General features: G+C 41.0%; 3 protein-coding genes across 7 annotated transcripts in view; 2 read left to right on the forward strand and 1 right to left on the reverse strand.

Moving 5' to 3' along the window:
* The window catches only part of fynb (FYN proto-oncogene, Src family tyrosine kinase b), a 35,364-nt gene extending 32,460 nt beyond the window's left edge, over positions 1-2,904 (reverse strand). For all 4 annotated transcript variants that reach the window (XM_058065544.2, XM_058065543.2, XM_058065541.2 and 1 more), the window contains exon 1: positions 2,745-2,904. The gene's annotated coding sequence lies outside the window, so the exon portion shown is untranslated. The remainder of the gene's footprint in view (positions 1-2,744) is intronic.
* A 914-nt stretch (positions 2,905-3,818) lies between these two features.
* Positions 3,819-7,446, forward strand: rpl7l1 (ribosomal protein L7-like 1). Its single transcript, XM_058045879.2, has 6 exons — positions 3,819-3,908; positions 4,276-4,384; positions 4,732-4,895; positions 5,298-5,435; positions 5,509-5,618; positions 7,157-7,446. The coding sequence occupies exons 1-6, from the start codon at positions 3,895-3,897 to the stop codon at positions 7,363-7,365; spliced, it is 744 nt and encodes a 247-aa protein (XP_057901862.2). The 5' UTR covers positions 3,819-3,894; the 3' UTR covers positions 7,366-7,446.
* A 3-nt stretch (positions 7,447-7,449) lies between these two features.
* Positions 7,450-22,193, forward strand: slc5a6a (solute carrier family 5 member 6a). 2 transcript variants are annotated; one of them, XM_078794447.1, is made up of 17 exons: positions 7,450-7,912; positions 13,196-13,433; positions 13,514-13,735; positions 14,442-14,507; positions 14,754-14,805; positions 15,084-15,151; positions 16,218-16,372; positions 16,535-16,675; positions 16,751-16,880; positions 17,007-17,095; positions 17,427-17,539; positions 17,811-17,878; positions 18,677-18,763; positions 18,867-19,045; positions 19,115-19,218; positions 19,292-19,413; positions 20,274-22,193. In XM_078794447.1, the coding sequence occupies exons 2-17, from the start codon at positions 13,308-13,310 to the stop codon at positions 20,466-20,468; spliced, it is 1,917 nt and encodes a 638-aa protein (XP_078650573.1). In that variant the 5' UTR covers positions 7,450-7,912; positions 13,196-13,307; the 3' UTR covers positions 20,469-22,193. The 2 variants fall into 2 exon arrangements, with proteins under 2 accessions (XP_078650573.1, XP_078650572.1); XM_078794446.1 differs by lacking the exon at positions 7,450-7,912 and adding an exon at positions 8,574-8,699.
* Positions 22,194-24,823: the final 2,630 nt, after the last annotated feature.

A 24,823-nucleotide genomic window follows, 5' to 3' on the forward strand; every position in this document is an offset into this window, starting at 1 on the left:
CGATTTTCACTGACTCGTGGAGACTCGAAGAAGACTCAAGTTGCACTAACTCGCAGGGAATCAACAAAGACTAGTACCACTCTTTCACTGACTCAGGAGCACTTGGCAAAGACTTGTCTCTCATTGACGAATGGGTCCTCGAAAAAGACTCGGTTTTCACTAACTCACAGGGAGTCAATGAAGGCCTGAGTTTCACTCACTCGCAGGTACTCGACAAAGACTCGATTTTCACTGACTCACAGGGGTTCAAAGAAGACTCAAGTTGCACTAACTCACTGGGAATCAACAAAGACTTGAGTATCACTGTTTCACTGACTCAGGAGCACTTGACAAAGACTTGCCTTTCATTGATTCATGAGTGCTCGAAAAAGACTCGAGTTTCGCTGACACGTGGGCGCTCAAAGAAGACTTGAGTTTCACTAACTCACTGCAAGTCAATGAAGGCTCCAGGTTGACTGTTGACTCAAGATTCACTGACTCACAGGTACTTGACAAAGACTCGATTTTCACTGACTCATGGAGACTCGAAGAAGACTCAAGTTGCACTAACTCGCAGGGAATCAACAAAGACTAGTATCACTGTTTCACTGACTCAGGAGCACTTGGCAAAGACTTGCCTTTCATGGACTACTACTTAGGACGCAACCTGTTTGATATCATCAATGCGTTCCTCTGCTGCCTGGAAAACTGGCAAGCAACTCCTGCTAATTGAATTCCTTGGGAAAAAAAAACGACCACACGCCTGCTTGTGTCAAGCTGCCATGAAATTATAACGCTTTCATCCTTCATTTCCAACCAAGAAAGAAGCTTATAAAGCGGAAAACCTTAACATTGACTAACTCTTGGTCCACCATGTTCTCCTTATAGGCCTTTAAATACAGACTAGACACGCTAACCACATGTTCCACGGTGCTACCATCATGTTCCATCATTGACATATCCGCACGTTCTCATGCCAACCATTTCCTGATATCTGGGATTAGTTTGTTTTGGAGGAAATAAGAATTCCTGAGTAACACGGATTAGATGTTACATAAAGTTAAAGAACGCTGAGGATTAAGGCTTTATTAAGGACGTGGGCAGCGCTACACAGATACTACAGATACTGACCAAATGACTGAAAAGACCCCAGCGGTTGTATTTGTGTTGCTATGGTAACTGCAATTAATATACACATTCCACATCCATGTAACCAGAAGAATGTCAGATAAAAGCTGTATTTATATAAGGTGCCTGCAAGGTATGCTGGGTAGCCGGGCACCAATATGATGCGATGTAAGGTCCAAGATGACCTGTCCATGAAAGTAAGGGTTAGTTCGCTCGTCACACGCTCATATTTGGGGTGTTTGGGATGGATTTGTTGGGTCTGAATTATTTCCGACAGGAATAATAAAGGTTTTCGTTGAACCTTTTGGAAAAAAAATTGTAATGGTAATGGTTTTATTTCATTTGAACATGCATCAGATTCCAATTGAGTGCATCCCATAATCAGTTCCCAGTTCCACATGTCCAAAAGTAGTAGGAAGAAGCAAATCTTATTAAATCCTACCCCTCCATCTGGTACTTTTACAATCAGTAACTGTTACATTTGTTCACTTCCTGCTTTCCTAATATATTTTTTTAATTAAAATTTTTTTAATGAATTTTTATTTTTTTAGTTTTATTTTATTTTTTATTTTTTGTCACGCACCAAAGTTGGAGGTGATATGAGCATCCAATGCCATAATGGGTACCATAGTAAGTGTCAATATAGTGATATATATAGCACATCATGACTGGTTCAAGACTCTTCATCCTTGGATTTAGCAAACATCAACTGCTTGTATTGTTTCTTGAATTGGCTCATCGTTGTGCATTGTTTGATTTCCTTACTCAATCCATTCCATAGTTTGATTCCACATACTGAAATGCTATGGCTAGCATAACGTAGTCCTAGCATAGAAGTGTTTCAAATGTACTTCTTCCCTGAGATCATATTTCTCCTCTCTTGTAGAGAAGTATTGGATGACATTTTTAGCTAATTGCTTATTTTTAGCCTTATGCATTATTTCAGCTGTTTGAAGATGAACTATATCAGCGAGTTGAAGTATTTGTGATTTTAGAAATAAGACGGCATTATGAATTATCCTTACTGGCCTTTTTTGCAGTACATTTAGCGAGTGAAGAGTACATTTAGCGAGTGAAGTAAATCATAACAAAAACTGTTGTTTTTAACCCGCACCAAAAGTGACAAGTGCCACTGCAAAGCATAAAAAAGGAGTTGAACCCCAAACCAGTATAGTGCAGCTTAGCTTAGCACTACCTTCACTTTCTTCACAACTTAACGTGGTGCGCATTGCATTGCATGAAAAGCATCCCACAACAGTGTGCTGATGCCTGCGAGCTTGTGTCCTTCATATGACTCCAGCAGGCATCAATAGAGGATGCTGATGGTGCGGAGGATGGAGGGAAGCAAATGGTAAACAACAACAAAAAGACGCCTTGTAGATGTGACAGGAAAAACAATGTTTCCATCCTTTAACCAACGGTTTAACTAATACCGAATAGGACCAATTAACTTCCTTTACCGTAGCTTCATTACGTTTATAGAAATATTATCTCAATAAAACTAGAGCCACAAACAAGTAAACTAAGCTAGCACGAACAAAATGTGAAAACTGAACATTTTAAGTCATTCTCACGCTTTTATATTTGGGAGTTTTGGTGGCGAAGAGGGGAGAAATGAATGAAAGAATCATTCTTACCCCTTCATGTGCGGTCAATAATCCGTCGCGTTTAATTCCACTGGAGTCCAGAGTGAATGATAGAAGTGCAATAAAGGTTGATGCTGTGGTGGCCACCAAGTCGCTATTCAAGCTCCAGTACCGAGCGTGATGGCGTTAGCTCTGCAGGGCCACAGTCAAACTAGTGCTGCCTTCATGAGACGTGGGAAATACTTCATCTGCGACGTACACACATGAAACACGTGAACTCATGAGTTCGCTGTGCTTTGTTTTCATTCTTACGATGGATTATATATATGATAGTAAATCATTGATAATTTGTGTTAGGATAAATGTTTTTTAATATTTTAATTTAAAACGTGACACTGTTGAACGCATCCATTCTTCTGAAAAACGATTTTACAAGTGGTCCGTCAATGCATCTTTTTTGTTGAACGACAGTACGTCCGCCCAATCAGAAGGCCTCATAGGTTAGTGGGTGGGTAACGGTGTGGCGAGATGGTTGTCGACTGCATAATTTAGAAATGTAGTCTTAGACAACATTGATTAATTACTTGAATAGCACACATGAAAGTTGTGTTTTAAAATATAAATATATTAATTGGCCAACAGGAAAATTCGTCTCTTCAAAATAAAAGCTTAACATGTGTCCCCGGAAACGCTGTAGTTCATGTGAGCCAGCATGTAAACCAAAGATGCAGGCAAGATCGCCTCCTGCTGTTTTCTGTGCATCAATATAATCAAAACAGTTGAATATAATATTTATATATATAAATATAATATAAAGCATTAGAATTGTGAAATTGTTTTGAGATTACATTTAATGGTAAAACATAACCTAGCTTCTTCATGTGTGTTTACCAAACACACTGCCATTCAGAGGAAACCGCATTTTGGCGCAGTTACATGACCACCACTCCAAAATGTTGCTTCTATAAATATATTTCCTATAAAAAGAGCGTTTTCCTTCGGTTTTCGTGACTTTCCATTTGAAATATCTTCGTACGTTCAACCAAAAAAAGCTCATGACAGTAAAGCTAGTAGCGACAGCATCTATTCTCCGATCCGCTAGATGGCGCAACGTGTTTTTTTTACCTGTTTAATCACGCGAAGAAGAAAAAAACACACCGAAGAAGAGACGGGCCGACTTCCGCCCGACCAAACTTCAATCATGGCGGAAACAGAGTGAGTAAACAACAATTTTATATCATCGTCCATCCGTCGTTGTTATAGTTTATCGACGTGATGGCTTAAGTTGGTTTGAAATTGAATGCTTGTTTGTTTAGCTTTCCGATTGTATTTCGAACATCCACAAGATTAATAGTTGGAAAAACTGTTGAGAAATATGTGACGATTCACATGGTGCTGTATTATCGTGTTGTAACGTTATGCTTTTAACATGGCAAATAACTTAAATGGGATAATAAATAGCTATAGTAAGCTCTGCCTGTGTTGCAATACAAGCACAGTGGAGCAACATTGATGGAGTTGGCTGTTCCCGATATTATGTTGGCATTTTCTGCATCTCTTATTTCCCATTTCTCTTTTCTAGATCCCAAAAAGCCATCAAGTTAGTTCCCGAGTATCTCCTGAAAAGGAGGAAAGCATACCAGGCCATTAAAGCAACACAAGCGAAACTTGCACTACAAGAAAAAAGAAAGGTTAGTATTGTTGTCTCTGTGTGTGAATTTAAAGCTACTGTAAACCAAACAAATCACTAACTTGAATGTGTTGCTATCAGACAGCAGTCATGTTATCCTGCACCAGTGTTGCCACATGGGAAATGTCACATTATTGTACTAGAAGCTTAAAAATATGGCAACATTGGATATGACGTTGCACAGGACCATCTACTACCATCAAACATGACCCTAGATCACGTGTAGTGTCACTGGTAATTGGCAGAACAGCGACCTCAACTGGCTGTGAAGTGGCACATCACACAACCATTGAAATAATCATTTGACCCTCTGTTGGTTTTACAAGTGTGTTGTGTGTTTTTTTTTAGGTCTCTAAAGGCAAATCCATCCAGTTCAAGCGCCTGGAAGACTTCCTGAAGGACAGCCACAGGAAACATCGTGATGAAAGTCGGTTATGGCGACTTCGCCGCAAGGCACCCGACCCACCGCCTCCTGCAAAGCACAAATTAGCCTTTGCTGTTCGTATTAGAGTGTGAGTATATGTTGAAATGTGAACTTGAGCAGCTAGGTCACTGAAGTCATGCTGTTTGGTAACAGCAGAAAGGACACGTACCAGCAAATACAAATAGACGGTGGAGACATTGAAAGGGTGATGGAAAATACATTTCTGGGGATCACAATAGATGAAAATATGAGCTGGAAACCTCATATTCCAAATATCCAACATAAGGTGGCCAGAAATATTTCAATATTGAACAAAGCAAAATTTGTTCTCAATCAGAAATCACTCCACACTCTTTATTGCTCTCTGGTTCTACCATATCTTACTTATTGTGTGGTAATATGGGCTAATAACTATAAAAGCAATCTTCTAAGTAATAGGAAATGAATGATGACATTGCATTCATTGTCATTGAACTCATCTTGTGTTTAGAATCAAAGGCGTCAGTCCCAAAGTGAAGAAGGTGATCCAAATGCTGAGGCTCAGGAAAATCTTCAGTGGGACCTTTGTCAAAATCAACAAGACCTCTCTCACCATGTTGAAGATGGTGGAGCCCTACGTGGCTTGGGGGTGAGTCTCGATGCCGCCGTCGCGTAAAGGTTGCTTGTCGCACGTCGCTAACGCATGCCTATTCGCCCGACAGATTCCCAAACCTCAAGTCTGTTCGGGAGCTCATTCTGAAGAGGGGACAGACCAGGGTTGGCAAAAAGGCGGTTCCTCTTACAGATAACGCCTTCATTGAAAAACACATGGGTAAGTCCACTCCACACCTCCATCGACACATTAAAAGCACATGGAAGTCTTTCCAAGTGGGATGGTGCAATCAATGCTTCCTGGTAGTAGTGAAAGTTATGCCTTTTTTCCCCATTCCTGTTTTAGTTGGGAACTGATTTTTTTTTCCCTGAAACTTACCTATATTCTACTAAAGAGCTGTCACAAAAATGCGTCAAAGTGAAAATTATGCCCCCAGACCCGTTTGACGGGAACTGATTTTGTCACAAAGCAAAAGAAAGCTTGTGCCTTTTTTTCCCCATTCCTGTTTTAGTTGTGAACTGATTCTTTTCCCTGAAACTTACCTATATTCTACAAAAGAGCGGTCACAAAAGCAGGCCAAAAATGTGTAAAAATGAAAATTATGCTTCCCCCGCCCCCGTTTGTCGGAAACTGATTTTGTCACAAAAGCAAAAGAAAGCATCAAAGTGAAAGTTATGCCCATTTTCCCCATTCCTGTTTTAGTTGGAACTGTTTTTTTTCCCTGAAACTTACCTATATTCTACTAAAGAGCTGTCACAAAAATGCGTCAAAGTGAAAATTATGCCCCCAGACCCGTTTGAATGGAACTGATTTTGTCACAAAGCAAAAGAAAGGTTGTGCCTTTTTTTCCCCCATTCCTGTTTTAGTTGTGAACTGATTCTTTTCCCTGAAACTTACCTATATTCTACAAAAGAGCGGTCACAAAAGCAGGCCAAAAATGTGTAAAAATGAAAATTATGCTTCCCCCGCCCCCGTTTGTCGGAAACTGATTTTGTCACAAAAGCAAAAGAAAGCATCAAAGTGAAAGTTATGCCCATTTTCCCCATTCCTGTTTTAGTTGGAACTGATTTTTTTCCTGAAACTTACCTATATTCTACTAAAGAGCTATCACAAAAGCAGGCCAAAAATGCGTCAAACTGAAAATTATGCCCCCCCCCACCCCCCTGTTTTAGTCGGGAACTGATTTTGTCGCAAAAGAAAGCGTCAAAATGAAAGTTGTGCCTTTTTCCCCATTCCTGTTTTAGTTGGGAACTGATTTTTTCCCTGAAACGTACCTATATTCTACTAAAGACAGTCTTTATTTTCTGATGAATGACTGGAGTCTTGATCTTTCTTTTGGTAGGTTCCTTTTTTATATAGCCATCGAATACAATAATCTGTGTGCCTTGAAAGAGCAGTCATAATTGTCTAAAATGGCTGGTTACTGAAGGGGTTGTCTTTTTCGAAAAATGGCTGGGATTGAATGAGTTAATTACTTGCGAGAGGAGCGATCGCATTAACAAGGCTGTGGTAATGTGTGTGTGTATATTATCTGACTTGGTGGATTATTTTGAGTTTTGATTCTATAGGTGCCGGCTTTCAATTACTTTGAGATAGGAACAATCGCATACTGATGTATCATGTTGAGTCTGCGTCTATCATGAAGAACCAGAACAGGGTCGTACCATTGTGTGCATGATCCTGGTGATCCGCCGCGGGCGGTACGACTTCGAGCGCACCTTCAAAACCTTCTCTGCATCGCTCTTCTCGGTTCTCAGGCAAACACGGCATCATCTGTTTGGAGGACCTGATACACGAGATCTACTCGGTGGGGCGGGCCTTCCGGGAAACCAACAATTTCCTGATACCGTTCAAGCTGTCGGTGGCCCGTCACGCCGCCAAGGACAAGGCCGGGCTCCTCAAGGACCTGGGAAACCCCGGATTCCGTGGCATGGACATCAATACCATCATCAGGAAACAGAACTGAGAGAAATACACAAGAAGGACGTTGAACATAAAGTTAAAAATGAGGCTGTACTTGTCAGTCTGCCCCCCCCCCCCCCCCCCCCCCCCCCACCTGTTGAAAATACGCCCACCCACTAGACTTTGAGGTTCATGACTGTAACATGGAGACTGTCGTTTTGATGTATGGTCCATCAGCAGTAGTTAAAATGGCTTTGACATGTTTGTATATTTTCATGCTGGCATATTTTATTTTCCAAAGCATTATACACTCCACCCATAGGGGGCGCCACATTGCCATTTGTAGTCATGGAAAAATAACGAATTAACTGTACAGTAATAATCCTCTCCAGGTAGCATTGTTGACGCAAATGATGCACAAGAACATTGAAATATCTTGCAGTCTTCCGCCAGCTGCGCTAAAGATGATTTTAGCAACGTGCGTCATCAGCCTGAGGGGGACACGATGTGGCAGCCTGTGCAGATGCGGAGAAGATGCACTCCGGTCAATGCAGGCGCAAGTGACGTTCCGGTCAAAGTGGACCCAATTGGACCTCATCACGAATGTATAGGTAATAACGGGTTGTGTATTTTAATAGCGCACATTCTGATGGTGTGTTTATTTGCTTTCGTCACTACTCTTCGCGGATAGAACCCACTTTAATAGACACAAAACAGCAATTAAATACGACAGTTACTATGGTAGTTAACTGCAGTTTGTACTAAACGAAAGAGCGCTTATTTCCTTGTGGATTATACTGCCCTATTGCATATTTAAGATACCTTTTAGTGACATTAAAAACTAGTAAATGTAAAGCGTTTTATAAGCAAATGTCAACGATATTAAGGCAGAACTGTGGCGAAATCATGTACTGTGTACGCTCATTTCCCTGCCGTTGACTGCAATTCGATGAGAATTGACAGTTTACTGAGTGTCACTGAATGCAACATCGTGTCAAGGAGAATGGGCGGTCCTTTAACGAATGTCCAAATGCGTTAGAGAGGCTCATATTGGGGTGGGTGATACTGCTCATTTTGGTATCAAGTTGATTCAACTTACGTGCAAGGGCGCTTATTTTGGTATTTGTTAATAATTATGAATCAAACGTATTTGTGAACAATATATAAACACAGCAACTATCAACAGAGTACCGGTAATACACTTATTGATTTTATTATAATTGCCAGAAATGTCGATACGATGCATGGTATCGGTAGTGTCGATATTTGAAATCGACCCTCCCGCTCCAGTGAGTGGTGCGCGAGCTTGCGTCACGTGCTCCAGTCAACCTCGACTTACTAGCATAAAACAACCTTAACCGGCCAGACCGCCGGTTGTAGTATTTTGGCAGCAGAGAGGTAAGCGAGACGTTTTTATTTACTTAAGTGACAAAAAATACTTAATTTGACATTGAAATATCCGGTCACTATTAAAGGTTTAACTCGAGTCGTTTGCTATACCTTTCACGTTGGAAAGTTTGGAAGACGTAGCAACAGGAGCACGTTGCTGGGCTGTCATGTCGGTGTGTTTACTTTACGGTAGGTCGTAAATGCTACCTTTAGGCGCATCATTTGCACTTTATGGATCCACGTAGCCAATTGCGTCAGTTGAAAGCGTTAGCATACCAATATCACCTTAGCTAGATGGGTACACGGAAGCTGTAATGAATGGCACGGGGAGCGCGTGTGCATTAGCCAATGGTAGAATATGTTTCTGGCCACGTGATTCCAATTACTAACCAATACACGTTCAATGACATTTCTGTATCGATCTGATACCAAGTAAATACTAGGAAAGTATTGCCGCTACTGATTACTTGGAATAATTTTTCAAGTTCTTTGAATGATTTTGTGACTTTTCCTTTTAATTTGTTGATTATGATTATAATCACATTTAAAGATTTTAGACAAACGTAATATATAAATGCAAGTATGTAATGCTCTTGTTTAATTGTTGGGTATTTGTGAAAAGAAACATAGAAGAAAACTTAAAAAAATACCATATGGGACACGATATTTGGATTGATCAATCCGCTAGTGATTCGAACGATCCAGTTCTTAGAACCGATTCTTTTAATTGAACGTGATTGGTCAAAATGTTGTATGTGTCGACACTGAGCAGAAAGCGTAACGAGGAGCGACACGCACAGTTTTGAGCACACAGCTTCCAAAACCCTTTTGCCAACTTAATGTTGACGTTAGTTGACGTTCTCCGATTTCACAACATTTGCAATAAAACTAACTGATCTAATTGTAGTAGCGACTTAAGATCTCATTGATTGTCACAGTTCGTGCTTCCACAGACAAGCAAACGTTTGCGTCACACAGCACACAACTGTGGAGCAATCAGGGAACGTCAAAGTGCAAAAATCTCAACGCTTGACAAAAAAAACAATATCGGTCTAAAAACGCAATCACTAGCCTCATCGTCATTCACAGATCGAAGAGTGGATACCAAACTCTCAATTCTTTGGAAAGAACGGGAGCGGGCCGTATTTAAACACTTGGCGGGCCGGATGTGGCCCCCGGTCCGTAGTTTGCCTACCCTTGTGTTATCATCAGTGTATGTGTGTTTATGCATGTATATCAAACCATGCAATGTTTTGGAGGGTTTTTTTTAGAGGGCTCTGTAGTCGAAATAGGTGTATTCCAAATGACATCCGTGGTTAGCTAGCTCATATTAACTCATTTTCTTGTGCTACAATGCACAGAGAAGGGAAATAAATGTGTTATGTGTTTCACATAAGGATTGTGAATGATGGGCAAAATTCCCACTAATTAAATATTTACACACGATCATTCCAAGAATAAGTCAACATAGTATAATGTGTGAATATCATCATGAGCTGGTTGTTGGCATGTCATTACTAAATGTCACAGCAGCGCAGGAGAACCACATTGACATCTTGACCGTCCGATATGTGCAATTATCTCCCCCCTTTCAAAGATAATGTTAACGTAAGCCCAAGCGTGTCATCAGGACCTTCTTAACAGGAGTCGTAGAAGATAGCGCGAGTGCTCATATCGGTTTCTAGTGTGTTTACATTCTTGGCTGACTGTGTGCCTTGTCAAAACGACCATGACTGACGGTTGACAAAGATTTATCTCGTTCCTTGGGCCAGGGTTCAACTTGGGGTTTAATAATTACTCAAATTACTGGCAGATTGTGGCCAAAAGAGTCAAACAGAAGTGAGCGCAAAGAAGAAGAGTCACTTGTGTAAGCATGAGAAGTGAGTATGTTTATGTATGCTGCTTATAGTATATGTATGAGTGTGAATATGTGTGTATCGTATTGTAAGTGTATATGTGAGATTCATTCATTTTCTACCGCTTATCCTCACGAGGGTCGCGGGGGGTGCTGGAGCCTATCCCACCCAGCTGTCTTCGGTTGAGAGGCGGGGTACACCCTGGACTGGTGGCCAGCCAATCACAGGGCACATATAGACAAACAACCATTCACACTCACATTCATACCTATGGACAATTTGGAGTGGCTAATTAACCTAGCATGTTTTTGGAATGTGGGAGGAAACCGGAGTACCCGGAGAAAACCTACACATGCACGGGGAGAACATGCAAACTCCACACAGAGATGGCCGAGGGCGGAATCGAACTCTGGCTGACCACTCGTCCACTATACAGCCGTGTGAGATTATATTATGTCTTATTTTCTCTTACTATGTCTACTATATTGGGCAATAGGAGTGTAAAGGTGACTATAGGGGTGTTATTTCATGTCTAGAGGGCTCTAATGTAAAAAAAAAAAAACATACATAGACAAACAACCATTCACATTCATACCTATGGACAATTTGGAGTAGCCAATTAACCTAGCATGTTTTTGGAATGTGGGAGTCTCCTAGCTGTGAGGTCTGCGCGCTAACCACTCCTCCACCGTGCCACATTAAATGTATATGCAGATGTGAAACAGTTGTGACTTTTCCTCTGTTGGATCGATACATTTATTGACGAATGAGAACAGTCATGAATAAAAATAGCGACGAGTGATTCTCCAAGCATCTTGCTGACGTAGCAAGAAAATGATGAAAATAGGCTTTTGTTTAGCCACAACAACGCGACAACAAGTCACTCAGACTCAATAAACCTTATCTCAGCCTTCACACGAGAACACGAGAATAAAGACAAACTTTCACACTCTGCTACCACTCTTGGTATCGATACAATCGCTATTTGGATCAGCGCTCTCTTCCAATTCAAAAGTTCTGTGGTAAATATTTTTATGCACTTAGTATAAAACATATATAGAGCAGTATGTCACTGTAGTACAGTATTACCAGTACCGGTATTATCTGACATTTCAGTCTAATATCGACTAAAAAGGTGTTCACTTGCCTTAAAGTGCACCTACATAAAACACACTCTCAGCAGTACTTGTCCACCCCCCCCCTGCTTTGAATGTACAATCATTGTCCCTTGTGTTGCCAAGCAACCGTGCGCTGCTGCGTGACCTCCTTATAATGTTTTGTGGACACACACACACACACACACAGCCAGACAAATATATAAAAAGAAGGTGATATATGGATTTTCCTCATGTGCAATCAAGCAATGCCCACAAAAAACTAGCTTTCATGACCTTTTTTAAGAAAAAGGAGAGATTTTTTGCTGCAAATGCGGAATGTGTAACACTCACGTCGCTAATTGTGTCTTTAGTGTGTCGCTTTCGGGTGGGTGGCAGGACCTGTGACGGTTCACCTCACGTTGTGATGCGTGCTCCTGTCGGAACAGACGCTCGTTTGTCGTGTGGTTGTTGATTTGAAGTGAACCCATGCACTTTGGTATGGAAATGAAATATATATTTAAGGGGTTTCATGCCTGGAATGATATGCCATAAGCCATGCTAGTTGTACTTACTTGCTTGTATATCACTATATTGTTGCGTGGAGAGGAGTACCCAGCATGCCTTGCAGGCACTTTGTCAAGACCAGTGTTTATTTTTAGCACTTATTGTTACCCAGTAGTAGTAGTTGGTCGTTATTGTGGGTTAACTGACCTGTTCCATGTTATAAGACTGACGTGTGTGTAGAGACGTGATGCCCTGGAATCCCGATGGAAGAGCACACACCTCACTTTCCCTCGTCTACCTCTCAGCAGGCAGCCCCCCAGCCCCCTGGCTCTTCATCATCATCATCATGTGTAGTGCAGTTCTACTCATAACACCACAAGAGGGGAGATGTTGCTTCAGGGGAACGTAAGAATTTGCCACAGTTGGGTGTCAAAAACAGAATAACAGAAGAAGATTCTCCCACACAATGAAATCTGTAAAATAATAGCTTATATTTCAAATCTTTTATTTGAAAAACAGAACTGGAGATTTGGGTTTGTTTGCTTAAAGGGATGGTGCGGATTTTTTTTTCGACATGAGATTGTATGACATCCCCCATCTTACCCCCCCGTTTGGGTCTGTGAACTGCACTTTTATTGTAATGGTAATGGTTTTATTTCATTTGAACATGCATCAGATTACAATTGAATGCATCACATAATCAGTTCCCAGTTCCACATGTCCAAAAGGAGTAGGAAGAAGCAAAGCTTATTAAATCCTACCCCTCCATCCGGTACTTTTACAATCAGTAACTGTTACATTTGTTCACTTCCTGCTTTCCTAATATAGGTTAAGTATTTTTATTATTTTTATTTTATTTTTGTCACGTACCGAAATACAAGGTGATTGTACTCTAGTACCATGTTTATTGTGATTAAATCAGTTTTAGACTTGGCCGTGAAATTAATTTCTGCAAGGTAGGATTCCTCATAAATAACTAATTAATCCAGGTGAGAAAGTAACATGACCATCACTCATCCTTTTGTGATCCTTTCTTCTCTCCCTGCAGCTCTACAAGAATCCAAATGGGTGATGTAGCGATGTTAACGTTGTGATCACCCCCCCCCCCACCCGACGGCCTACTCCCCACATCTCAGCACAAGACTTCCACCAGAGTCATCATGGGGGGAGTAGTCCAGATGCACTTCAGCACGGTGGACTATGTCATCTTCGCCTTGCTGTTGGCAGCCTCGGCCGGCATTGGCCTCTTCTACGCCTTCTCTGGTGGACGCCAGCGCACAACACAGGTGGGCCCCCGGGAGAAACCCCCCCCGCAGTCTCAATAGAAAAGCACTTTTTGAGATCCCCTTCTTCTTCTTCCCCGCAGGAGTTCCTGATGGCTGACCGCTCCATGAGCTGCCTGCCCGTGTCTCTGTCTCTGCTCGCCACGTTCCAATCAGCCGTGGCCATTCTGGGCGCACCATCCGAAGTGTACACCTTCGGGACGCAGTACTGGTTCCTGGGATGCTCGTACTTCCTGGGACTGCTCATCCCAGCTCACGTTTTTATACCCGTCTTCTACCGGCTGCGGCTGTCCAGCGCCTATGAAGTAAGGCCAAAAAAAAGGAACTTATGGCTAGTTAGAACTGAATGAAGTAAAAGGTACATAATATAAATTGTACTTGGTTAAATATTGTGGAACTGGGAACTGATTATGGGATGCACTCAATTGTAATCTGATGCATGTTCAAATGAAATAAAACCATTACCATTACAATTGAGTGCATCCCATAATCAGTTCCCAGTTCCACGTGTCCAAAAGGAGTAGGAAGAAGCAAAGCTTACTAAATCCTACCCCTCCATCTGGTACTTTTACAATCAGTAACTGTTACATTTGTTCACTTCCTGCTTTCCTAATATAGGTTAAGATTTTTATTTTTTTAATTTTATTTTTGTCACGTACCGAAGTACGAGGTGATTGTACTCTAGTACCCTGTTTATTGCGATTTAATCAGTTTTCGACTTGGCCGTGATAAATTAATTTCTGCAAGGTAGGATTCCTCATAAATAATAATCGGAGCATAGGTAGCCAGTTTACGACCTTCTAAATACAGTTTTTAACATCTTTAGAGCCCTCAAGACATGACGTAACACCCCTAGTGTCACCTTTACACTCCCATTACCAATGATGGTTCACATAATAATAGAAAATGAGTCATATAACACCTGAATATGACAAAATATACAGACTAAAAGCAGTCATTACCTTGTTGTTCATCTATGTATGTGTGTTTTTTTTTTTCCTCTCTTGACAGTATCTGGAGCTACGCTTCAACAAGACCGTCCGCATTTGTGGGACCGTGACCTTCATCTTTCAGATGGTATCTTTTAACCTTTGATGTGTATTTTTCTTTAGTCAATCATTTGGGTAGGCTTCTGCCGTGTCAAATATTACTTCAAATATAAACAAATGCATGGTCATTGTTCTACTTTGGTTGAATAGAGATTGAAATAGTCGTAGCTGACATTTCTGGTTTTTGCATGTGGGAGAGAACCGGGTTTTGGAATGTGGTATTCATGGTTGTTTTATATGAATCATCGCTAACGTGTTTTCCCTTCATCTGTAGGTCATTTATATGGGGGTGGTCCTGTACGCTCCCGCTTTGGCACTTAATGCAGGTGAGTCCTTTTCTGCTGCTCCTTTTCTACGTTAATATGTTAATATGTGTAGTTTTACACAGGTACATGAAACTTTACACTCCTTAAATAAAGCAACATATAGCAATGACAGCAGGGCAGGGAAAGCATACGTTGACATACTGAGGTCAGTTTTATTCATTCATTCATTCATTTTTGTACCGCTTATCCTCATGAAGCCCTATGAGGCGAATCTAAAATCTGATATCTGCAGATACATATTGTATGTTTACGTATGTTGTTGCTTTATGTGGTTGCAGTTACTGGCTTTGACTTATGGGGAGCGGTGCTGGCTATGGGACTCGTGTGCACCCTCTATACCGCTCTGGTGAGTCTGGAATGAATGAACACTTACCCGTCTTGAATATACTACACACTAGAGCAGGGGTCTCAAACTCAATTTACTTGGGGGGCCACTGGAGCTAGGGTCTGGGCGAGACTGGGCCGCATCAGGTTTTCCAAAAAAACCCAAAAAACGCATTATTAAAAACAGAAAAATGAATAAACTTTGCTTTGGTTCCAATTTTCTACAAGAAAAGCTCTGATAAAACATTCCACTGTTCTCAAATATCTTAATTTTTATTTTTCTACACAAAATAAGATCAAGAATAAAGAAAATCAATCAATCAGTAATAAATAAATAAATATAATAAAAATTTAAGAAACCACATATAGTTGGTGGGTAGACAAATGATTTTTTTCAGATTAAAATGAACAAAGCATTATTAGATCCCTGTAGACATGACAAAACACGACTATAGTCACATTTATACTCTTTTTATTTACTACATATTGCGCAACTGCAGGGTCTTGAGACACATGCTAACTCGCAAACTAGAGAGCTAGCGACCTAAACGGGAGCCTCCAAGTTATTTCCTTTAAACTTAAATAGCCAAAAACTTACCACTTCCACACGTATAGGGAGGATAACTATTAACAGTTATTTAACCTTTAACATGAACATTAATCAAACGTAATAATTTTTTCTGGGTACATGATACCATACAGCATCCATATCAAACTTGCGCGGGCCGCACTAGCATTAAAATGTAACTGTTACATTTGTTCACTTCCTGCTTTCCTAAAATTAAACTTTAATATCAAGGCGGGGGCCTCAAACTAGTGTCTAGGGCTGCGTGTTTGAGACCCCTGCACTAGAGGTCTCCAAATGAGGGCCGCATACAGACCAATTCAAGGATGGGGAGTACTTTGATACACTTTGTACATTCAAGATGGTAAAAGCAATCCAATGTAGGTCATAATTACTAAAATCGCTCATCAATGTTGTTTGTCATTTTTGAAGGAAAGCACCATTCCGCAAATCGGCCTTTTAATGAACACTGTGCAGCGGAGAACGTTCCATGTTTACAATTCTGTGTGATTGCGTCCCTCAGGGCGGCCTGAAGGCAGTGATGTGGACCGACGTGTTCCAGACAGTGGTGATGTTCGCCGGGCAGCTGGCAGTGATCATTGTCGGGGCCCATCAGGCGGGGGGCATCGCTGAGGTCTGGAGGAAAGCGGTGAACGGTAGCCGCATCGCCGGACTTGAGTGAGTGAATTTTTTTTTTATTGACTCTGGGACTTTAATATAAAATAATCCACAAAACCAATGGAGGAGTCACTTGTCATTTGGAAAAGGCGGCGTTGAAAGACCCCAACTCCAGTAAACGCCACATATTGAAGAGTCCACTTTTCTAACTTTTCTTTGTAGCTTAAATCCTGACCCTTTGGAGCGCCACACCTTCTGGACGCTGGGTGTGGGTGGCATCTTCCTGATGCTGGCTCTCTACGGGGTCAACCAGGCCCAAGTCCAGAGATATCTCAGTTCCCGCACCGAGAAGGAGGCAGTCATGTGAGTACCATGCTCGTTTTATCATTTTATGGCGTTCAATTTAGGTTTTGTCTTCACCTATTATGTCCTTCCTAGGTCCTGCTATGTTGTTTTTCCATGCCAGCAGATCGTGCTGTGTTTAGGGTGTCTGATGGGACTGGTCATGTTTGCTCGCTATGGAGAGGACAGCCCTCTAGATAAGGGCTATGTCAAAACCAACGATCAGGTGAACCCGTTATTTAACTTTATGGTTGTTCACAATCACTTGGTGTAAAAGTACTTACAGTACTTTACAGTATATCCAAGATTTGATTACAAGATGCATCATCATGCTTGTTTATTTTTGGCACAGATGGTGTTATACTTTGTAATGGATGTGTTCAAGGACCTGCCTGGGCTGCCAGGTCTGTTTGTGGCCTGTCTCTTCAGTGGAGCGCTGAGGTAAACAACTCGGGGGAACCCCAATCCAGGAAGGAACCTTCTCTGCCGTCACAAACTACAGACATTTTTCAAGCTCATTCACGTATTATAACAGGCCGTGAAACTCATTTTGTTTTGTCCAACCGGGCCACCGTAGCCTTTCCCCAATTAGTTTCGAAAAGCAGCAACAGAACGCTTTGGCAGTGCTTGTGTCCTACTGTACGCCTGCACGCCCAAAGTGACTTTCAAAGCCGTGCAGTTCAACCGGAACAGGATCATTTTAATGTCCCGTCGCTTTCAAAGCATGCCTTGGCTTAACGGTCATTCGTCTGATTTCCTTCTGCCCTTCCAGCACCATCTCATCTGCCTTCAACTCCTTAGCAACCGTAACTATGGAGGACCTGATTAAACCTCATTTTCCAAACATGACCGAGTCTAAAGCCACACTGCTGTCCAAAGGACTTGGTAAAATGTCTTCTTTTTCCTGTATGCTAGGAAATGCACTCAAAATGATTCAACTGCCATTTTATAAGTCGCTTGCTGTAGATTTCAATCATTTATTATCTAAATATTACAAACACTCGCCATGTTCTGATTTTTAAATGGCCATCTGTTGAACGTTAGTAGTTTTTGATAATAAATGTAATTCATACAAGGGGTTGAATGATTTAGAGTGCATGTTTTTGTTTTGTTAATGCATTCTCTTTTATTAATTTATGCTTCGTTTCTCCCATAGCTCTGACTTATGGTTTAGTATGTCTGGCCATGGCCTACATCGCCTCCCTAATGGGGTCTGTGTTGCAGGTAACAAATTGTTTGTTGTAAAAGTATCACCTCGTACTTCAGTACGTGACAAAAAATACAAAAATTAAAAATAATAATAATTATATATGTATATAAAACGGCAAATAATAAAAACTTAAGAAACCACATATAGTTGGTGGGTAGACAAATGATTTTTTTCAGATTTAAAATGAACAAAGCATTATTAGAGCCCTGTAGACATGACAAAACACGACTATAGTCACATTTATACTCTTTTTATTTACAACATATTGCGCAACTGCAGGGTCTTGAGACACATGCTAACTCGCAAACTAGAGAGCTAGCGACCTAAACGGTAGCCTCTGAGTTATTTTCTTTAAACTTAAAAAGCCAAAAACTTACCACTTCCACACGAATAGGGAGGATAACTTAACAGTTATTTAACTTTTAACATGAACATTAATCAAACGTAGTATTTTTTTCTGGGTACATGATACCATAGAGCATCCATATCAAACTTGCGCGGGCCGCACTAGCATTAAAATGTAACTGTTACATTTGTTCACTTCCTGCTTTCCTAAAATAGTTTAAGTTTTTTTTTGTCACGTACCGAAGTATTCAACATCAACAGCGTGTATTGTTTCTTGAATTGGCTGTTTTCACGTTGTTTCCTGCTTTGCGCTCTTATTTTGGTTTTGTTTCCTGTTTTGGCTGCTTTGCAGTTGCTATAAAGAGCATGCGGCGGCACCTGTTTTTCATTAGCATATTTAGGCTCAGTTTGCTGAAGTGTTTCTTTTGTCGTGTTGCATAACCAAGATCTCCCTCCTCCCCACACAGGCGGCGTTAAGCATCTTTGGGATGGTAGGTGGTCCCCTGCTGGGCCTCTTCTGTCTGGGAATGTTCTTCCCTTGGGCTAACTCCATTGTAAGTGTACATTTTCGTGTAATAAAGCTGGAATGGCCACGATGGCTCAATGATTAGCAATTACGTTCTTCTCCATCCCTCTCTCTCTCTCCAACCCCCCCAGGGTGCAGTGGTTGGATTAGTAACAGGCCTCGCTATGGCTTTCTGGATTGGCATTGGCAGTTTTATAATGCGTATGCCAAGTCCAGTCCCACCGCTCACGACCGTTACTCCGCCCCCATTTGAGAACTTGACGACCACCGTCGTGACCTCACTGGTCAATGCTACCACACCCAAACCTAGGTACTACATCTCGAGTTGCTACTTGGCGCTGCCACGGAACCGGAACATCAAAGTCTAATGTTGTTTCAGGCCAACAGGCGTAGAAGCTCTGTATTCCCTGTCCTACATGTGGTACAGTGCGCACAATTCCACCACTGTTGTTGTGGTGGGACTGATCGTCAGCCTGCTGACAGGTAAATACATTCCGATGAAGTATTTCTATGTTATTTCTGCGTAAATAATATCCTTCATGTCCGTCCACATTAGGACCAATGAAGGAGAAGCAGCTGACCCCGGGAACAGTGTATCCGGTCTTGGGCAATCTGCTTTTCTTTCTGCCGGAGCGATACACGGAGAAGCTGTGCTGCGTCACCCCTCTGGCGCTAAAGGTAGCCTTCGTTTACACATTTAGGACTGTTTCCTCCATAATATTATGGGTTTCATTGAAAGGCTTAAGTTTGCAAGACGGCTGCACAGCGCTGAGTGGTTAGCGCGCAGACCTCACAGCGAGGAGACCCGGGGTTCGATCCCACCCTCCGGTTTCCTCCCACATTCCAAAAACATGCTAGGTTAATTGGCCACTCCCAAATTGTCCAAAGGTATGAATGTGAGTGTGAATGGTTGTTTGTCTATATATGTGCCCTGTGATTGCCCCGCCTCTCGCCCGAAGACGGCTGGGATAGACTCCAGCACCCCCGCGACCCTCATGAGGAAAAGCAGTAGAAAATGAATGAATGAATATTGGAAGGAAGCTAAATGTGACTATAGGGGTGTTATTTTATGTCTAGAGGGCTCTAACAATGTTTTTTTTTCTTATATAGAAGGTAATAGATGGGTTTTCTATGCTAAAACTATGAAACTGTTCCATTTAAAAATAAGGAAACCTACTTAACCAACCTGGACGAGTGATTAGCGCGCAGGCCTCGCAGCTAGGAGACCAGAGTTCAATTCCATCTCTGTGTGGAGTTTGCATGTTCTCCCCGTGCATGCGTGGGTTTTCTCCGGGTACTCCGGTTTCCTCCCACATTCCAAAAACATGCTAGGTTAATTAGCCACTCCAAATTGTCCATAGGTATGAATGTGAGTGTGAATGGTTGTTTGTCTATATGTGCCCTGTGATTGGCTGGCCACCAGTCCAGGGTGTACCCCCGCCTCCAGGCTCCAGCACCCCCGCGCCCCTCGTGAGAAATAAGCGGTGAAAAATAAACGAATGACTATATTTACATATTATCTTTCCACGTTTAACCAGCCCAAAGAAATCAACGCACGGCCTTACGAGAGGAGCAAGAAAGGTGAGAATGGCGCTGCGTACTGCAAAGAGGACACGGTGACGGAGGACAAAGAAATGGAGAGCGACAGCGCGCACACGGAAGACGAGGAAAGCAGGGCGACGTTGCCCTTGTGTCAGCTGACCCCTCACTGTGTGGAGGAAACTGCCCTCTAATTCTCTCTCTCTCTCCGTCTCTCTCTCTTCCCTGTTGAAAAGCACATTTCCAACCCCAACGGCCATCCAATCACATCTCAGCTTGCTCAGACATGGTTTGGAAGGTGAGCGGAGGTGGGGGGGGGGGTATTGCAATAATTGAGTTCAGACTGCTGAGTTCTTTTAACTGTTGACTGTGTCTAACTGGTACCGTTTGTGAAATCTATTTTTACCTCAAAAGACCGTAACGTAGCACTTTGACTACATCACGAAAGACCTTTCCGATATGTCCTCGCGTGCAGTCGAAAAAAAAAAAACAAAAAACCCAGGTAGCCGTTCTCTGACTTCAGATGTGTTATTTTTGTAAAGGCGGGCCTATGTGTCAGAATAAGTGTCAGAAAATTTAAGAGAATGAACCAAACGGAAGGCGTGGTTCCTCTGCTACGTGACATTAGTTTTAATGTAAAGTGATGTCTAGCTGCTAATGTTGATGTGCTTGGTTTGCTTTAAAGTAGAGCCGTGTGTTCAGGTAAAGGGCGGTGACCATGACTTGGCATTTCCGTATCTATTCGTAGTAATTCCGTTAAAATCAACACATGTAAGTTCTTATCATTGCAGTCAAACTCTAATGCAAAGGTACTGAAATATAAATCTTCCAGTTTTATTAGTATAGTTTTATTAGTCGAGCCACCAGCTATACTGTTATTATTACTGTACTTATTTTTCCGACATTTACGTATTTGGATTAAGACGTGCCAATCAGCACTCCTGTTTTAACTCTAGACTCCTTGCTTTACATCGCCGCTCATGTTGCTACATTCCGATATTCGCGGATTTAAAGTGCCAAACCATGCGTCAGAGTCAGCATACTTAGAAAATATGTATTAATTAATAATATTAATATAAACATATATTAGTTTTATATAATATGAACTCATTAGCTCCCCAAGTGACGTTAGCAAACATTTTGGTTGAGTTGTCATGTGACTATCCCAAAATGGCTTCCCCCAAATGGCTGCGTGGCAGGTAAGCTAGCTCATTTCCATCTTATTTGTAGCCATTAAAACTCATTTTAAACCCATTTAACAATTCCCATACTCCAATAGGGTGTGAGATATTACCATTTAACTCCTCGTACTATATTCCTTCCTTCATATATATCCTTCCTATATTCTTTAATTCATATAAAACAAGCTAGCAAAATACTGCTAATAATTCACCTTAAGAATGGTATGGAAAGCCCATTAGCACAAATAAGACAGTAAATAAATATATGCTCCTTTGTTCAGTTCAATTTGTTTAACATATGTGTGGCACTAACAACATAAAAGTATCAAGTTCTTGTCAAATAAATAGATTTAGCATAAACAATGCAGTTTATGCAGCAACAATACATCATGGCTGCTGTACCTTGCCTGAATGACACTGGCGCCCCCTAGCTGTGTAATAGCGACATCGTCGGCAATTTATTTGAACTACATGGCTACAAGTGTTGCATTGTCTTCAAGCCATTAGAAGCTATTGAATGAATGAATGTGGCGTTCGAGTCCCTTGATAAGAACCATAATTAATGATGTTTACTTTGAACAGGTTGCCAGTATGTGACTAATTGATGTTGTTTTTTTTTTGTTGCCTCATTATCATCGCTTTTTGGAATCTAAAGAATTCTTGCCCATCTCGTCGTGGCTTGCAGTCATCCGTTCTTTTAAAAAAAAGAGGCAAAATCATGCAAAAATAATTAGTTACTAGTTACTTGTCACTGACTCCTTCATAAATGTAGTTAGTTACAGTGGAAAGTCATTATTGCGTAAAAAATGTCAACTATGTCAACGCTTGTTGACTAGCTATTTAGCTTCCTGTCTAGCAAATGAAGCCACATCCAGATAGCAGTGCATAATAACGTGATGCATTTCACTGGTGGTGTAATATTAGAAATTGTTAATTACTAGTCCGATATCGGCATAAAAATATGATATAGGTTGATATCGGTATCTGATTTTTTTTTTTCCCCCATCATGAAAACCGATATTAAAATGCTGTATAAGGCACATATGTTACACATATCCGTATCGGCTGATATCGGTATTGGAAATTGTCAATATAGGACATCCCTAGTAATTACTTTTAAAACGTAACTGTACTACTTCCTGCACTGGTCATAAGCCTTACAGTACTTGCTTCTAACACTTCCTTTTCCTTTTTAGAGAGACAAAAATGTTGATTTGTTATGTCGAAGGAGTCTGATTTATCAGAATAAGTTGGGGGTGATGAAGCCCCGTGCCTTAGTTGCCTTGTATGTTCTGTGCTTCTGTTTACACCAGGGGTGTCCAAGCTTTACACACTCGGAAAAATTAAGGACAATGGTGGCTGCTTTGATACATTTTGGACATAAAAGATGCTAATGCTAAGCTATCTGAACAAAGCTATTAATAATAATTAGATAATAGATAGATTTTGGAACGGTATTGACGCCATATGTTTCCCACTTTCTTCATCAAATTGCTGCCATTTGTTATACTTTCTTTGGCCCCATGGCAGGTTATTCAGCAGTCAACAATGTGTAGGATCCTTTCTACGGCATCCTTTCATCCATTTTCTATGGCGCTTATCTTCACTAGGATCGTGGGGGTACGCTGGAGACTATCCCGGTTGATTTCGGGCGAGAGGCGGGGTACACCCTGGACTGGTGGCCAGCCAATCACAGGGCACATATAGACAAACAACCATTCACACTCACATTCATACCTATGGACAATATGGAGTGGCTAATTAACCTAGCATGTTTTTGGAATGTGGGAGGAAACCGGAATACCCGGAGAAAACCCACGCATGCACGGGGAGAACATGCAAACTCCACACAGAGATGGAATTGAACCCTAGTCTCCTAGCTGTGAGGTCTGCGCGCTAACCACTCGGTTAGCAGCCCGTCATTCAAAATTAAATAGTATTTTTACAGTTTCAAAATGGCCTCCACTTTGGACACCCCTGGTTTAGATGAAGCTGCTGTGGGGGCGGGGGTAGGCTGGGGGGTTGAAAGTCCAGACAATCATGTGACAACAGGAGAGAGACATTTTTCCTCAAAGGATTTGACTCTTTAGATCCCCGGTTAGCAGCAGCGACAAATATACTCTTGAAATACCTCAATTTACAAATAGAACATGAAGCCTAAGTCGATTTTTACTAACAGATAGCATCATTCAGATCATATTTGTATATTTTTGTAATTTCACACGGAAGCCTCTGCACATTTTCGAGAGAAATGTGGACTTTCAATATGCAATTGGTTGTGATTGAGCGTCCGAATTGGGAGTGTAGCGTCCGTCGGCATAGCCTGAGAAAACCGCACTTATTTTATTCATTTTGTGAACATTATTTAGCTTTTTATTTGTTTTCTCAGTGCTACATCCCACATTCGGGGCATTATTTTTCTTTCTTTACGATGGCATAGTGGTGAATCCTTCAATTAGTACCTGAAATTACTTGAAGTGTGTGTGTGTGCCTGTAGTGTTATTATTATTATTATTAAAGATCTTATACTTTAATAATACTTATTAAAGATCAAGCTCCTTTTTCACTGTGAAAGCAAAGCGGAACACTATTTTCTCCTTTTTTGTTTCTATTACTGTTAAGATGTGAGTAGTTGGGGCTTTTCTACTACATTACAGGCTGAGCTGCACAAAAAAGAAACATTTTGTGCAAGAAAGGCACAACACTTGGTAATTTCTGCCTTTTTATAAATATTGTTGTGAACAATATTTATTATTACAGGATGCCCTTAAAGTCTGGCCTTGTCTGGGGAAGAAAGAAAATACATATATTATACACTTATTTTTAAAATGTCCTAATGTAATACAAAATATTTAGCATTTATATGTATTATTTGATGTTTATTTATGAGTTTTTATTGTATTTAAATTCAATTATTTTGGTATAATGTATGTATATCCAGACTTTACGGGCACCCTGGGCTCTATGTCGCATCTCGCAAGAATTCTAACTTACGCATTCCAAAAACAACTTCAAGCACTGATGTTCCTCCGCTATGGATGGGACTTATTTTCTTCTGAGCATCTCATTATTTCACAAGTATGAGATATTGCCATTTAAAAAAAAAAAAAATAATTCATGAAGATTTTAAGCTGAGAAACAAATGTTATCCTGTGATAATGAACGGGCAAAAATGATTACTGGATTCAATTTTTAGAAATGTGTTTAGGATTGATGTCATAATACATTTGTAAGTTTTATTTACTTGAAATTAAATATTAAAGTGATTGTTACAAAGTCCACAATGTCCGGAAATTTGTCTCATTTGTCTGAAATTTGCCACATCCCATAAAAATGCCTGCTTTTTCCAAAATTCCACATTTTCCAAA

This window comes from Doryrhamphus excisus, linkage group LG11 (assembly GCF_037039965.1).
Source record: "Doryrhamphus excisus strain RoL-2023G ecotype Guam linkage group LG11, RoL_Dexc_Guam_v1.1, whole genome shotgun sequence".
NCBI lineage: Eukaryota > Metazoa > Chordata > Actinopteri > Syngnathiformes > Syngnathidae > Doryrhamphus > Doryrhamphus excisus.